An 18,044-nucleotide genomic window follows, 5' to 3' on the forward strand; every position below is an offset into this window, starting at 1 on the left:
ATAGGGCTGGCTGGTTATACGCTGTATCGGCAGGATAGAACAGCGGCGTCTGGTAAGACAAGGGGCGCGGACTATGTATATATGTAAACAACAGCTGGTGCAGGATATCTGAGGAAGTCTTGAGGTTTTGCTCGCCTGAGGTAGAGTATTTCATGGTAAGCTGTAGACCACACTATCTACCTAGAGAGTTTTCATCTGTATTTTCGTAGCTGTCTACATACCACAACAGACTGATGCTGGCACTAAGAACGCACTCCATTAACTGTATTCCGCCATAAGCAAACAGGAAAACGTTCATCCAGAGGCGTCGCGCCTAGTGGCCGGGGACTTTAATGCAGGGAAACTTAAATCCGTTTTTCCAAATTTCTATCAGCATGTTAAATGTGCAACCAGAGGGGAAAAAACTCTAGACCACCTTTATGCCACACACAGAGACATGTACAAAGCTCTCCCTCCATTTGGCAAATCAGACCATAATTCTATCCTACTGATTCCTGCTTACAAGCTACAGTTAAAGCAGGAAGCCCCAGTGACTCGGTCAATAAAAAAGTGTTCAGATAAAGCAGATGCTAAGCTACTGGACTGTTTTGCTAGCGCAGACTGGAATATGTTCCGGAATTCTTCTGATGTCATTGAGGAGTACACCACATCAGTCATTGGCTTCATCAATAAGTGCATCAATGACGTCGTCCCCACAGTGACCGTACGTACATGCCCCAACCAGAAGCCATGGATTACAGGCAACATCCACACTGAGCTAAAGGCTAGAGCTGCCGCTTTCATGGAGCGGGACTCTAACCCGGAAGCTCATAAAAAAATACCGCTATGCCCTCCAACGAACCATCAAACAGGCAAAGCGTCAATACAGGACTAAGATCGAATCGTACTACACCAGCTCCGACGCTCGTCGGATGTGGCAGGGCTTGCAAACCATTACAGACTATAAAGGGAAGCACAGCCGAGAGCTGCCTAGTGACACAAGCCTACCAGACAAGCTAAACTACTTCTATGCTCGCTTCGAAAACATGCACTGAAACATGCATGAGCTGTTCCAGACAACTGTGTGATCATGCTCTCCGCAGCCGATGTGAGTAAGACCTTTAAACAGGTCAACATTCACAAGCCCGCAGGGCTAGACGGATTACCAGGACGTGTACTGCGAGCACCTGCTGACCAACTGGCAAGTGTCTTCACTGACATTTTCAACCTCTCCATGTCAGAGTCTGTAATACAAACATATTTTAAGCAGACCATCATAGTCCCTGTGCCCAAGAACACTAAGGTAACCTGCTTAAATGACCACCGTCTCCTAGCACTCAAGTCTGTAGCCATGAAGTGCTTTGAAAGGCTGATCATCGCTCACATCAACACCATTATCCCAGAAACCCTAGACCCACTCCAATTTGCATACCGCCCTATAAGATCCACAGATGATGCAATCTCTGCACTCCACACTGCCCTTTCTCACCTGGACAAAAGGAATCTGGACAAAAGGAATGTGAGATTCTCACCTATGTGAGAATGCTATTCATTAACTACAGCTCAGCGTTCAACACCATAGTGCCCTCAAAGCTCATCAATAAGCTAAGGAACCTGGGACTGAATACCTCCCTCTGCAACTTGATCCTGGACTTCCTGAAAGTCTATCGCTGTGCGTAGGCCGCTAATCTGTGTTGGGTTGAATCCAGGCCTATGTCCTGTCGGTAAACTCATGCTTCTGTCTGTTTGTCTGTCCATCAGGGAGTTTCTCCATCTCTACGGGGATGATCACAGCTCACCAGCTGTATAACTACATTACTGACCATGCTGGCACCTACGGCATGAAGCCCCTTCGCATGTCCAAGGCTGCAATGACCAGCGATGGCAAGAAGGGGGCACCACCCAGCAGTGACCTGCATGAGTACGGTCTGGTTGCACTGTGGAACAGGTAGGCTATGGACACTCACACACACACACACACACACACACACACACACACACACACACACACACACACACACTGTGAATTAAACATACATTATGCATGACCTGTTCTTCTCATCTAGCTCGGGCTCTTACAAGGACCTTGAAGGCCTGCGTCACCATGACGATTTTGACGTGTCCCTGCTGGTGTGTCACAATGCCGCTCCGTTTGAGGAGCAGTCGGAGGGAGAGAGACATCTGCTGAGGTACAGAGAGATGAAAGGAGGGATTATATATCGCACAATGGAAGGTGGAAATCATTTTGGGAAAGGTTACCATTTCATACAGTAGGTTGCTATTGAAAACAATAGGATAGTATTCTATACAGTAGGCTGCTATTGAAAACAATAGGATAGTATTCTATACAGTAGGTTACATTAAAATGAAACTGTGCTGTACCAATAACTCTGTATGAAGTTACATTGCAATGACATTGACTTATCTGTCTTCTTAATCTGTGTGTGTGATGTGATGTGTGTTTATGTTTCAGGCTGCGTTACTACGTGATAATGACCAGCAAGAGAGAGCTGTTTCCCCGGCTGACGGCTGACATGTGTCGCTTCAAAAAGCTTCCCCAGATACACCATGAGGTCAGCGACCTGGCAGGAAGGGTTCCCCCTGAGAGAGGTACAGAACCAGGCGGGGTATTGGACCTTGAACTGGACCACTGGGAGGAGACCCCCCCTGCAGCCTCAGCCCCAGACACCTTCATCTCTACCCCCAGCGTTGGGAACGAGTTCTATCCCCTGACTGGCCCCCAAGGGTCTGGGGCCCAAGGTCTCCTCTACCCCTCTCATCTGTTCCCCCTGCTCAACCAGGAGGTAGGGTTCTCCATGACCGCTAAGACTTCATTGTGTTTTTAACTTTTTAGTGCGTGTATTGATGTATTCACATGGATGAGGCAATTGTAGGTTACCATTTCTATACAATAGGTTACTATGTTAGTATTGCAAATGAAATCAGCTTACCAATATCTTCATTTAAGAGTTATTGCAGTTATTGCATATATATTAAATTATAGGCTGTGTATTTTAAATTAGTCAAATAAATGTATTGATTCAATCATCAATCCAGGTGGGCTGTGCGCAGAGTCAGATCCAGGCGAGCGTGGAACAGGCCATGGGCCACTGTCGCAGGGACAACCTGTGGAGGAGGCTGTTCCATGGAGAACACCAGCACCTGGCCATGAACAAGCTCAAGCTGAGCAAACTGTCCTTCGGCGAACTGGAGGAGCTCCTCAATGCAGTGCAGAGTCAATCTGTAGGGGAGATTGACCCCCAGCTGGTAAAGAACACACTCTACCCTACTCAACTACAGACCAAATCACCTCAAACCACTACGTCAGGCCATCTCACTACTTCAGACCACACCACCTCACCACTCCTTACCACACCAACTCACCTCACCACTACAGACCACACCACCTCACCTCACTACTACAGACCACACCAACTCACCTCACCACTACAGACCACACCACCTCACCTCACCACTACAGACCACACCACCTCACCTCACTACTACAGACCACACCACCTCATCTCACTACTACAGACCACACCACCTCACCTCACTACTACAGACCACACCATCTCACTACTATAGACCACACCACCTCACCTCACTACTACAGACCACACCACCTCACCTCACTACTACAGACCACACCACCTCACCTCACTACTACAGACCACACCACCTCACCTCACTACTACAGACCACACCACCTCACTACTACAGACCACACCACCTCACTACTACAGACCACACCACCTCACTACTACAGACCACACCACCTCACCTCACTACTACAGACCACACCACCTCATCTCACTACTACAGACCACACCAACTCACCTCACTACTACAGACCACACCAACTCACCTCACTACTACAGACCACACCAACTCCCCTCACTACTACAGACCACACCACCTCACCTCACCACTACAGACCACACCACCTCACCTCACCACTACAGACCACACCACCTCACCTCACCACTACATACCACACCACCTCCACCTCACTTCTACAGACCACCTCACCTCACTAATACAGCTCCTCACTATACTGGAGGAGCTCAACGCAGTGCAGAGTCAATCTGTAGGGGAGATTGACCCCCAGCTGGTAAAGAACACACTCTACCCTACTCAACTACAGACCAAATCACCTCATCCCACTACGTCAGGCCATCTCACTACTTCAGACCACACCACCTCACCACTCCTTACCACACCAACTCACCTCACCACTACAGACCACACCACCTCATCTCACTACTACAGACCACACCACCTCACCTCACCTCACTACTACAGACCACACCATCTCACTACTACAGACCACACCACCTCACCTCACTACTACAGACCACACCACCTCATCTCACTACTACAGACCACACCACCTCACCTCACTACTACAGACCACACCATCTCACTACTACAGACCACACCACCTCACCTCACTACTACAGACCACACCACCTCACCTCACTACTACAGACCACACCACCTCACCTCACTACTACAGACCACACCACCTCACTACTACAGATCACACCACCTCACTACTACAGACCACACCACCTCACTACTACAGACCACACCACCTCACCTCACTACTACAGACCACACCACCTCACCTCACTACTACAGACCACACCACCTCATCTCACTACTACAGACCACACCAACTCACCTCACTACTACAGACCACACCAACTCACCTCACTACTACAGACCACACCAACTTACCTCACTACTACAGACCACACCAACTCACCTCACTACTACAGACCACACCATCTCACCTCACCACTACAGACCACACCACCTCACCTCACCACTACATACCACACCACCTCCACCTCACTTCTACAGACCACCTCACCTCACTACTACAGACCACACCAACTCACCTCACTACTACAGACCACACCAACTCACCTCACTACTACAGACCACACCATCTCACCTCACCACTACAGACCACACCACCTCATCTCACCACTACATACCACACCACCTCCACCTCACTTCTACAGACCACCTCACCTCACTAATACAGACCCACACCAACTCGCCTCACCACTACAGACCTCACCAACTCGCCTCACTACTACAGACCACACCACCTCACCTCACCACTACATACCACACCACCTCACCTCACTACTACAGACCACACCAACTCACCTCACTACTTCAAACCACACCAACTCACCTCACTACTACAGACCACACCAACTCACCTCACTACTACAGACCACACCACCTCACCTCACTACTACAGACCACCTCACTACTACAGACCACACCACCTCACCTCACTACTTCAGACCACACCACCTCACTTCTACAGACCTCACCACCTCACCTCACTAATACAGACCACACCACCTCACCTCACTACTTCAGACCACACCATCTCACCTCACTACTACAGACCACCTCACCTCACTACTTCAGACCACCTCACTTCTACAGACCACCTCACCTCACTAATACAGACCCACACCAACTCGCCTCACCACTACAGACCACACCAACTCGCCTCACTACTACAGACCACACCACCTCACCTCACTACTACAGACCACACCAACTCACCTCACTACTACAGACCACACCAACTCATCTCACTACTACAGACCACACCAGCTCACCTCACTACTACAGACCACACCAACTCACCTCACCACTACATACCACACCACCTCACCTCACTACTACAGACCACACCACCTCACCTCACTACTACAGACCACACCAACTCACCTCACTTCTTCAGACCACCTCACCTCACTTCTTCAGACCACCTCACCTCACTTCTTCAGACCACCTCACCTCATTACTTCAGACCACACCAACTCACCTCACCACTACATACCACACCATCTCCACCGCACTACTTCAGACCACACCACCTCACTACTACAGACCACCTCTTCTCACCTCACTAATACAGACCACACCATCTCACCTCACTACTGCAGACCACCTTACCCCACTACTTCACCCCAACTCACCTCACTACTACAGACCATCTCTTCTGACTACTGCAGACCACCTCTTCTCACTGCTACAGACCAACCATCTCAACTCACTAATACAGACCACACCACCTCACCTCATTACTACAGACCACCTCACCTCACTACTACAGACCACCTCACCTCACTTCTACAGACCACACCACCTCACCTCATTACTTCAGACAACACCACCTCACGTCACCACTACATACCACACCACCTCCACCTCACCACTACATACCACACCACCTCACAACGACAGACCACACCACCTCACCTCACTACTACAGATCACCTCACCTCACTAATACAGACCACACCATCTCACCTCACTACTACAGACCACCTCACCACACTACTGCAGACCACTTCACTACTACAGACCACCTCACCTCACTACTGCAGACCACCTCACCTCACTACTGCAGACCACCTCACTACTACAGACCACACCACCTCACCTCACTACTACAGACCACACCACCTCACCTCACCACTACATACCACACCACCTCACCTCACCACTACATACCACACCACCTCACCACTTCTACAGACCATCTCACCTCACTTATACAGACCCACACCATCTCACCTCACTGCTGCGGACCAACTCACTACTACAGACCACCTCACCTCACTAATACAGACCACACCATCTCACCTCACTAATACAGACCACACCATCTCACCTCACTACTACAGACCACCTCACTACTGCAGACCACTTCACTACTACAGACCACCTCACCTCACTACTGCAGACCACCTCACCTCACTACTGCAGACCACCTCACTACTACAGACCACCTCCATCTCAATACTTCAGACCACACCACCTCACTACTATAGATCACACCACCTCACCTCACTTCTTCAGACCACACCATCTTACCACTACTTACCACACCACCTCACCTCACCACTACATACCACACCACCTCACCACTTCTACAGACCATCTCACCTCACTAATACAGACCCACACCATCTCACCTCACTGCTGCAGACCAACTCACTACTACAGACCACCTCACCTCACTACTACAGACCACACCACCTCACCTCACTACTACAGATCACCTCACCTCACTAATACAGACCACACCACCTCACCTCACTAATACAGACCACACCATCTCACCTCACTAATACAGACCACACCATCTCACCTCACTACTACAGACCACCTCACCTCACTACTACAGACCACCTCACTACTACAGACCACCTCACCTCACTAATACTTCTACAGACCATCTCACCTCACTGCTGCAGACCAACTCACTACTACAGACCACCTCACCTCACTACTACAGACCACACCACCTCACCTCACTACTTCAGATCACCTCACCTCACTAATACAGACCACACCATCTCACCTCACTAATACAGACCACACCATCTCACCTCACTAATACAGACCACACCATCTCACCTCACTAATACAGACCACACCATCTCACCTCACTGCTGCAGACCACCTCACTACTACAGACCACCTCACCTCACTACTGCAGACCACTTCACTACTGCAGACCACCTCACCTCACTACTGCAGACCACCTCACCTCACTACTGCAGACCACCTCACTACTACAGACCACCTCACCTCACTACTGCAGACCACCTCACTACTACAGACGACATCACTACTTTCAGACCACCTCACCTCACTTCTGCAGACCAACTCAGTGCTACAGACATCTCACCTCACTACTACAGAGCACCTCACTGCTGCAGATCACACCATCTCACCTCACTGCTACAGACCACACCTCCTCACCTCAACTCACTACTACAGACCACACCACCTCACTACTTCAGGCCACTCCACCTCACCTCACTACTACAGACCACAGCACCTCACCTCACAGACCAGACCACACCTCCTCAGATGTGCTGTAGTATATGACAAAACATGTCTTTCTCAGGTCCTGTTTGTATGGCCTCTATTATCCTGCTGCTGTGTTGATTTGGCAGCAGGCACCTCTATAGCATGCTGCTCTGTTCGCAGGTCTCTCTGTTGAGGAAGAATCTCAAAAGCCAATCAGCACACTCTACTGTACACACAGAGCATAATTATTGAGCCTACTGCACCTATTATTAAAACACATCCGGTCGCTGATTGGATTGTGCCCTCCATTCAGAGATTGGATGGTTCCAGTCAGGTGTACACGTATTAGATGCAATAGCCTAATTTCCAGTATCATGCCATGTCCATATTAGGTTATTGTGTTCCAGTCGTGATTGGATTTGGATAAGTACCTCTGCAGGTAGATAAGTATGTGCTGTAGGCTTGACTAGAGTTTCCTGTTAGTCTTGTATCCTTTTAAATGACTACCCATTAAAGTTGTGCTTGTTAGATACATTTTATTTAGTTAACAGCAGTTAAGTCACTGACAACAGATGATCCCTTCTACAATAATTAAACAACACTTCAATCCAGAGACTCATGAGACTAATTCCAGGTAGAAAGGAGTTGGAGCACTCAACAAAGTAAAATAGATCAATCTCCAACTCCCTTTTACCTGGAATTAGTATTTTTGAAGTTTTTCTTGGTAAGCCATTCTCATGATTGTTGTCATTGTTGAGCACCCATCCTTTCCTTTGTTTCCTGAAGAGTGGAGACCCACCTGAACTCTGGCCACTTCAATTCAATAGTTAGTTACTGATGCTACCCATATAGCCTCCACTTGTTGGTTTTGTAAAATAAAGGTCCCTATGGCCTTTCTTGAGAGCTCCAATCATTTCAGTTATTCTTCATTATACTCAGTTTAAAGTTCCCTGCTCTAATTACACGATGGTTGGAGCAACTATGCATCTGTGATTTTCCAAATGTCTGGTGGGCGGGTGGCGAATGGTATTCAAGGTTAATGCCCTCTTAGTCAGTAGAGGAGGGTGGGCCAGGCCTACTCACTCCTGCCTACTCGAGGAGACCGAGAGCCTCATAATCACAGAGGCTTGCATCTGTGTGTGTTGGAGAGGAGAGAAACAAAGCATCCTTGGATGACATTGATGATCACAGAGGTGTGCGTGCATGTGCACATTTGTTGTTGGAGAGGAGAGAAATGCGGCTCGTCATCCATGGAGAAAGAAATCATGATAATCACAAGCTCTCTAAAAGCCCTCATACCTTCTCCTGAGCCAGTGGCTGTGGGCTCCTGGGCTGCTCACTGTGACTGACAGCTCCTCCAGGTCTAACAGCCTTCCCACTGTGCACTGCAGCAGCTCATCCCTTACGGTGCGGCAGGTAGAGAATAGAGCCGTATCCTCCCTATAATAACCACACAGGCGTTATCCTGACATCAACATAAGGATAGTGGTACCGTCGTATCCCCCAGCACAGCTGGGAAACATGTCTATGCATACAGTATATCTGAATTGTGATGATGTGTAGTAGGATTTGCCTATGTGCAGTATGAGGTGTTGCGTGCGGTTTGATTGGGTTTTTCTTGATCCTCTGTCATATCTCTGTTGTGTTGTGAGTCCCCACAGAGTTGCAGGATTTCCATCAGTCCTGCTGAAGACTGAATGTAGATGCTTTATTTTGATGATTCCCATAGGTTTCATCCATAACAAACTGTCGTGTCATCCACTCCATTTCTAGCTTGAAATCATCTTCTGAAGGCGATAGATACGTACCTCTGTGCTACCTACTCTGCCGCGCTGTGCTACCTACTCTGCCGCGCTGTGCTACCTACTCTGCCGCGCTGTGCTACCTACTCTGCCGCGCTGTGCTACCTACTCTGCCGCGCTGTGCTACCTACTCTGCCGCGCTGTGCTACCTACTCTGCCGCGCTGTGCTACCTACTCTGCCGCGCTGTGCTACCTACTCTGCCGCGCTGTGCTACCTACTCTGCCGCGCTATGCTACCTACTCTGCCATGCTGTGCCAATGTCTTGTTACTGTGTATCTATTCTGTGGTTACATCCCTATTCCCTATACAGTGCACTACTTTTGACCATGGCCCATAGGCTCTGATCAAAAGTAGTGCGCTATGTAGGGAATAGGGTACCATTTGGGATGAGGCCTGTGAGTTAGTTCCATACCCCTAACCCCTCTGGGCACGTCAGAAGTCTACATGCTGCTCACACCAAGGGGATAACTCTCCGCTCCCAGAGGTCTACTCTGCCTACATGTGATAAGTAAATCTAGAAAATCCACAGCATCAAATCAATTTCAAACCAAGTTGAACTGGAATGTGCAATGTGTCTGATGATACCCTTTGCTAGTGACTATTCATTTAAATTATGTCTCTTTCATTATTAAATAAAAAAGGATCTAATCTACCATGAGGTTGAAGCTTCTCAAACTGCAGAAGGTCTTTATTCTGAGTAGGATGTTAGCATGGATACTTCCCAAAATGGCACCCTATTTCCATAATGCCCATAGGGCTGTGGTCAAAGTAGTACACTATTTAGGGTACTCTGTGGGATACAGCTGTAGCTAAACGCTGCTTTGCTTCACAACATTTCTCAGTGGTCTTCCAATGTTTGGAATTTCAAGAACAAGTAAAGGACGGCAGTTACTATTGAGAATTAATATTGAGATGAATTTCAAAGCAAGAGTGCTTAGATGCAAAGATCAGAAAGCTCCAACATTAGGCTACATGTATAGGAAAAAGGGTGCCATTTGGGACAAGACAATGGTTTATTGTAGAGAGCTACCCTTTTTCTAAGATAGTTATATGCCTTATTATTGTTTAATAAAAGATGTGCTCTTTATTTTAGTGTGGTGGTATAGCTACAGTAGAGAGCTGCCCTCTTCAAAGAGATAGTTATGTATCTTAATCAACGCTGTGCTCTTCAAACTAGCTGTGTCTTTCCCACAGGGATCTCGGCATTTATCAACAGAAAAGTCCTAATTAAAAACCCAAACATCCTATTTATATGTCCATGTTAAAGAAGAAGTGGAATGGAAACTTCACAGTCAGTGATCTGAACACAGATTAAGAATGTAGTGAAGTATGGACTGTGAGAACTGAGTAGGCTCTGCAGCATTGCAGAGGTCGCCGTTGGAAAGCTCCCTACAGCCACCCGCTGCCTCGTCTTCCCTTCCGATCCTCTTCTCTACTCATTTTCTACTATTCATAGATGTATGCCAGGGAATCACTGATGATTGTCAGCCAAGCAATGTTTTATAAATGTTAGATTCAAAGCCAATTGAGTAATTGGTGTGTACTATTTGGCCATTTTTTAATTTGCAAGAGAATATCTAGAAGAAGTCTTTGAAATGTCTTAACTTAATTCCTGATGTATCCTTTTCTCAGTGTGTAGGCTCATTGTTCCTTATGTAGCTGGTGCTGGTTTGAATTTGTGTGGTAACTGGTCAGGGTCAAGCATTTGTTTGTCTCTAGTTCAGACCTTCAGCTCGAAACGTTGCACAATCAAACTTTGGGTGTTTTCAGCAATGTGTGGCCCAGGTGTCTATCATTCTTTCAAGGCTTCCTCTCCTCTGTTCCTATAGGGTCAAAACGTTGCGTAATAACACTGTGAGAGCATTCAGCACTGTTTGGCCAGGGCCTCCATTTTTCTTTCAAGGCTTTGTGTCCTCTATCTCTGTTCCCACAGGATTGTTTCTTGACCATGAGTCCCAGCTGGTACCAGAGTCTGATCAAAGTGCTGCTGACTCGCTTCCCTCAGAGCTGCCGACACTTTGACCAGAGTGGCATTCAGTATCTGGTAAGAGCAAAGCCACTAATATAACATATATACAGATATAAACACTACAAAAGCATATATACTGAACAAAAATATAAATGCAACATGCTACAATTTCAATTATTTTACTAAGTTAGTTCATATATGGAAATCAGTCAATTTTAATAAATTCATTAGCCCTAATCTATGGATTTCACACTTTGGGAATACAGTCATGTTGGTCACAGATACCTTAACAAAATGTAGAGGCGTGGATCAGAAACATAGATTTGATCAAGCTGTTGATTGTGGCCTGTGGAATGTTGTCCCACTCCTCTTCAATGGCTGTGCGAAGTTGCTGGATATTGGCGGGAACTGGAACACGCTGTCGTACACGTCAATCCAGAGCATCCCAAACGTGCTTAATGGGTGACATGTCTGGTGAGTATGCAGGCCATGGAGAACTGGGAAATGTTCAGCTTCCATGAATTGTGTACTGATCCTTGCGACATGTGGCCCTGCATTATCATGCTGAAACATGAGGTGAAGGCGGCGGATGAATGGCACGACAATGAGCCTCAGGATCTCATCATGGTATCTCTGTGCATTCAAATTGTAATCAATAAAATGTAATTGTTCGTTGTCCGTAGCTTATACCTACCCATACCAAAACCCCACCACCACCATGAGGAACTCTGTTCACAACAGTGACATCAGCAAACCGCTGATCAGCAAATCACACAACACCATACACGTGGTCTGCAGTTGTGATGCCGGTTGGATGTACTGCCAATTTCTCTAAAACGACATTGGAGGCGGCTTATAGTAAAGAAATGAACATTTAATTATCTGGCAACAGTTCTATTGGACATTCCTGCAGTCAGTATGCCAATTGCATGCTCCCTCAAACCTTGAGATATCTGTGACATTGTGTTGTGTGACAAAACTGCACATTTTAGAGTGGCCTTTTATTGCCCCCAGCACAAGGTGCACCTGTGTAATGATCATGCTGTTTAATCAGCTTCTTGATATGCCACACCTGTCAGGTGGATGGATTATCTTGGCAAAGGAGAAATGCTCACTAACAGGGATGAAAACAAATTTGTACACAACATTTTATAGAAATAAGCTTTCTGTACGTATGGAACATTTCTGGGATCTTTTCTTTCAGTTCATGAAACATGGGGCCAACACTTTACATGTTGCGTTTATATTTTTGTTAAGTGTAAAAACTACAAGTCCCTACAGCACTTTGTCCACAATTACACTACAATTAAAATTGCTCGTCAAAATGGGTTCCAGAGTGCGGCCTTCAGACCTCAACCGCCACTAAATCAAGGTCATGTTCAGTATAGCACACTAAGCAAAATCTGCAATGGAAAAGGTAGCAAAACCTATCTCCCCACTGAACACTACTATTCCAGTAAATTAAGTGGTGCTTTGTTCACTAAACTAGAGCTGTCCTCTCCATATGGAGTATGTACACACTTGCATACATAGGAATACAGTAGAGCACCACCAGCTGCTGTACCTCCAGCAGAATATAATGTAGAGAAACAGGGGAAAGCACCCCGCTAAGCAAATTAATTATCCTGTTTTCTCCTTCACATTCATTGTGATTGCATCCGCTTCAAGTCAAACTGTATCTTGACCCTGCATGCAACAACATCAAGACCAGCTCCTTGAGCTGCAGACGTTGTTATTAGCATGGCTGCCTGTATCAAAGTTCCTATAGCTCTGTCATTGGACTCCACTGTTTATATACGATATGTATTCAAGAAATATACTGTATCACTCTATATGTGTAATATCCTATAATGAATTCCATCCCTCCATCCCCTATTTGATTTCAATGAATTTTGGAGGTGATCTTGTGAAATTCTTATGGACTAATCCGCTATCAGGAACTGCCCCAAGTATCCTTGAACTTTTCTAAAGTTTCTCTCAGACTTCTAACTTTTATTTGTGATAGGGGAAAGCAAGAACAATTTGAATGTGAAGAAGGAAAAAATTAGTATATTGAGAGACCTCTGCAGTTTGGAAGAAGGGTTTTAGCGTTGTGTAAAAATGTGAAATGCGGCTCTCAAGGGAGATTATGGGAGTCTTATGGGGAATAATTGTCGGTGTCAAGAGTTTAGTCACTATTGAGTTTGGTAATTGAGAGACTTGAGATCAAAAGAACATCCCCCTCACTACTTCTCTTCTGAAGATGTTCTGCCCTAGTACTGTAGATGGTGACATAAACTCAACCTGCCCTTCCCTCCCTAGCAAACATCAGTCACACACTATTCCTTTTTTGTCCCAGAGAGCAAAAGACTATAAATAGTTCAAACACAAGATCCCATTAACTGTAGTCAGTCACCTATTTTTGTTCAAAGTTATACTGTGGGGAATAGGGGGGATGGAATTGTAAGTCATTATAGCTTGAAATTAAGTTGTTCTGCCATTCCCTTCTTTCTTTCAGGCTGTCCTGAACCAGAAATTCACTGACTGCTTTGTTCTGGTCTTCCTTGAAAATCAGGCAGGAAAAACGGTGAGTCATTGTGATGTCTTCCCCTTGTTATGCTCTTTATAGCATTCTATAGCTACAGTATATGAATTCCTTATAAGCTATAAGGTGAGATGACATTGTTTTCAATTGAACTTTATTTTGCCCCCTCCTCCCCCTCCCTCCAGAGCCTCAAGGTTGTATTTAGGGAGCCATTGCCATCCCAACCGCAGCCTAGGAACAGCCCCTCGCCCCAGCTGGTGTCCATGTACCATCACCTGGAGTCTGTGATCAACACAGCCTGCTACAACTTGTGGACAGGCCTGCTGTAGGCCTGGAGGGCCTATCGGGGCCAGGTGGGCCACAGAGAAACAGGCTGCTGGAAGGTGTAGTTCCAGACGGGCGGCTTCATTTCTAGGCCAATTGGGACACAAAAAAGGATGTTATTGTTGAAAAGTGCTAAATCAGCGAATCAAAGAGAGTTCACATGTTAAAGCTTCCTGTTCAAATTATCAGTGTTTTACTCATTCTACCACTGGGAGAAAAGATACACACTATTGTTAAAGGGATAGTGCAAGATTTTGGCAATGAAGCTGTACCTGTAGACTTCCAGTCATTGCGCTAACGCTAGTTATGCTCACAAAACTACCTTCAAAACTACCACAGAGACATAGAAATGGCATCTGACATTGCAAAAAATCTTGCACTATCCCTTTAAAGATACGACCTTACCGGCCTGTGTCACGGTAAAAAGCTGAGGGATGTGCCTGGAAAAATTGGTATCAAAATTATAGTGTTAACTTGTTTTGAGGGTGTATAGTGTTTGTTTACATTTACATTGTTTACAAACATTGGAGTAAAATAAGATTTATACTTGTGGTTCTGATAGGGTACCGCAGTTGAACCAAGTTATATTCTTTAAGAATCAATGGGTATACATCATTAATTTAGATTAGCAATGAACTAGCTTTAAAGCACATGAAGGGCTCTATTAAATCAGATCCGCTTTAGCCGACATCCACATAGCGGTTGTTTTGGCGGTGTCGGAGGTGAAGCAGCGTTAGAGCTGTCAAATCCACAAGCGGCTCCTGGCATTATACAGTGCCTTCGGAAAGTATTCAGATCCCTTGACTTTTTCCACATTTTCATATGTTACAACCTTATTCTAAAATGTATTAAATAGTTTTTTTTCCTCATCAATCTACACAATACCCCATAATGACAAAGCAAAAATAAGTTTGTAGAAATGTTAGCTAATTTATTAAAAAATGTCAAACTGAAATATCACATTTATGTAAGTATTCAGACCCTTTACTCATTACTTTGAGTAGTGAGTACTGACAGCGATTACAACACCGAGTCTTCTTGGGTATGACGCTACATGCTTGGCACACCTGTATTTGGGGAGTTCCTCCTATTCTCTGCAGATCCTCTCAAGGTCTGTCAGGTTGGATGGGGAGCGTTGCTGCACAGCTATTTTCAGATCTCTCCAGAGATGTTCGATCGGGTTCAAGTCCAGGCTCTGGCTGGGCCACTCAAGAACATTGAGACTTGTCTTGAAGCCACTCCTGCGTTGTCTTGGCTGTATGCTTTGGGTCGTTGTCCTGTTGGAAGGTGAACCTTCGCCCCAGTCTGAGGTCCTAACCTGCTCCAGAGAGCTTTTCATCAAGAATCTGTACTTTGATCCGTTCATCTTTGCCTCAATCCTGACTAGTCTCCCAGTCTTTGCCGCTGAAAAACATCCCCACAGCATGATGCACCGTAGGGATGGTGCCAGGTTTCCTCCAGACGTGACGCTTGGCATTCAGGCCAAAGAGTTCAATCTTGGTTTCATCAGATCAGAGAATCTTGTTCAGAGAATCCTTTTGGCAAACTCCAAGTGCCTTTTACTGAGAAGTGGCTTCCGTCTAGCCACTCTACCATAAAGGCCTGATTGGTGGAGTGCTGCAGATATGGTTGTCCTTTTGGAAGGTTCTCCCATCTCCACAGAGGAACTCTAGAGCTCTGTCAGTGACCATCGGGTTCTTGGTCCCCTCCCTGACCTAGGGCCTTCTCCCCCGGTTGCTCAGTTTGGCCGGGGGGGGGGTTTGGAGGTTTAAACTTCTTCCATTTAAGATTGATTGAGGCCACTGTTCTTGGGGACCTTCAATGCTGCAGAAATGTTTTGGTACCCTTCCCCAGATCTGTGCCTCGACACAATCCTGTCTCGGAGCTCTACGGACAATTCCTTCGACCTCATGGCTTGGTTTTTGCTCTGACGTGCACTGTCAACTGTGGGATCTTATATAGACAGGTGTGTGGCTTTCCAAATCATGTCCAATCAATTGAATTTACCACAGGTGGACTCCAATCAAGTTGTAGAAACATCAAGGATGATAGCATAGGGTCTGAATACTTTTTTATTTTTAGTACATTTGCAAACTTTTTTAGAAACGTCTCGTTTTTTCATGGGGTATTTTGTGTAGATTGAGAAGGATTTTTTTTTTTTAAATGTAATCCATTTTAGAATAAGGCTGTAATGTAACAAAATGTTGAAAAAGTAAAAGGGTCTGAATACTTTCCAAAGACACTGTACCTAAAGTGGACTTTGCCATTGGCTGCACAACATTGCATTGAGAAATTCCATGGAGCCTTGTTTACAAGTTTGAACATAAGAATGTGAAATGTAAAATACACCTTGATTAGGCTGATAAGAATACTCATTATTTAGGTGAATGATTTTCAAATTGAGCGCCATTATTTCTATGTAGCCTACACTTTCTCGTTCTGAACTTCTAACATGAGTGCGATGGGTGTGGATTCATGACAATGATCAAGAACAGCTGCTCACCGATTTTGACAGCTCCAACGTACGCAGTTACACTTCTGACACCGCTAAAACATCAGCTATGCGGGTGTCGGCTATCGCCAGTTAAAGCTTTAAAAAAAAGTAAGAGATATGAAAAACAAATAATTAGAGCAGCAGTAAATAACAATAGTGGGGCTATATACAGGGGGTACCGGTACTGTCAATGTGCCGTGGCACCGGTGTCAAGGTATTTGAGATAATTATGTACATGCAGGTAGGGTTGCCTCCTGCAGTGGACATTGAGACTCACAGACAGAGGGCACTTACTGTAACAATGCTATTTAGCTGTCACAATTTCATAATGACAGAATTGAACTGAAGAAGACATACTTTTTGCACTGAACAGTGCACCAGAGATTATGCAATTTGCCCCAATTTTCAATGGCAACATGAGCCTATTACTCATTGACTTGGAGGTTAGTGGTGGTATGGTAGAATGAAAAGGGGGTGAGACTTTCAGGCTAGTATGATCTAATGCCATAGTACTGTATGTACTATGGCACAACATTTTTGTAATTTTGCAGGCTTTTATCCAGAGCGACTTACAGGAGCATTTAGGGTTAAATGCCTTGCTCAAGGGCACATCAGATTTTGTCACCTAGTCGGCTCGGGGATTCGGACTAGTGACCGTTCAGTTACTGGCCCAATGCTCTTAACCGCTAGGCTACATTCCCATTCAGCTTGTCATTCGGCTGATGCCTCTTTACTTCACATCAGAGATCATCCACCATACATGTACATTAGAAATCTTACCTGAAGTGGATTTCATTCCCCAACCTGTGAATTGGACTGTAAACAAGTCAGTATTGTGCAACCAAGTGTTGGTAAATTAGACCTATTCTCCAACTCGTAAACCATTTATAATTGTAGGTTTTCAAATCATATGAATGAAGGAATTAAGGTGTTTCTCTCTTGGATACTGTGCCTTGCCAAAGTCTAGGAATAGATTCTCAAGATCACCACAGCACACAGTTCAGTCTCAAGTATTCTGCAGAGGGGAAAGATTGCTGCAATATTGGGTAATTGATTTTTTCTTCTTACCATTGTGTCCTATAAGTGTC

General features: G+C 45.7%; 1 protein-coding gene across 7 annotated transcripts in view; it reads left to right on the top strand.

The window, feature by feature from the left end:
- LOC106560333 (KICSTOR complex protein SZT2) overlaps positions 1-15,725 on the top strand; it is a 186,744-nt gene extending 171,019 nt beyond the window's left edge. For 4 of the 7 annotated variants that reach the window (XM_014123145.2, XM_014123147.2, XM_014123148.2 and 1 more), the window contains 7 exons: positions 1,741-1,927; positions 2,046-2,168; positions 2,453-2,783; positions 3,037-3,246; positions 11,579-11,689; positions 14,112-14,180; positions 14,324-15,724. In XM_014123145.2, coding sequence (XP_013978620.2) covers positions 1,741-1,927; positions 2,046-2,168; positions 2,453-2,783; positions 3,037-3,246; positions 11,579-11,689; positions 14,112-14,180; positions 14,324-14,467 — 1,175 coding nt within the window. In that variant the 3' untranslated portion in view covers positions 14,468-15,724. Of the gene's footprint in view, positions 1-1,740; positions 1,928-2,045; positions 2,169-2,452; positions 2,784-3,036; positions 3,247-11,578; positions 11,690-14,111; positions 14,181-14,323 lie in introns of all 7 variants that reach the window. The other 3 variants (XM_014123144.2, XM_014123146.2, XM_014123150.2) reach the window with 1 other exon arrangement.
- Positions 15,726-18,044: the final 2,319 nt, after the last annotated feature.

The sequence above is a fragment of the Salmo salar genome, chromosome ssa10 (genome assembly GCF_905237065.1).
Source record: "Salmo salar chromosome ssa10, Ssal_v3.1, whole genome shotgun sequence".
In the NCBI taxonomy this organism is placed as follows: domain Eukaryota; kingdom Metazoa; phylum Chordata; class Actinopteri; order Salmoniformes; family Salmonidae; genus Salmo; species Salmo salar.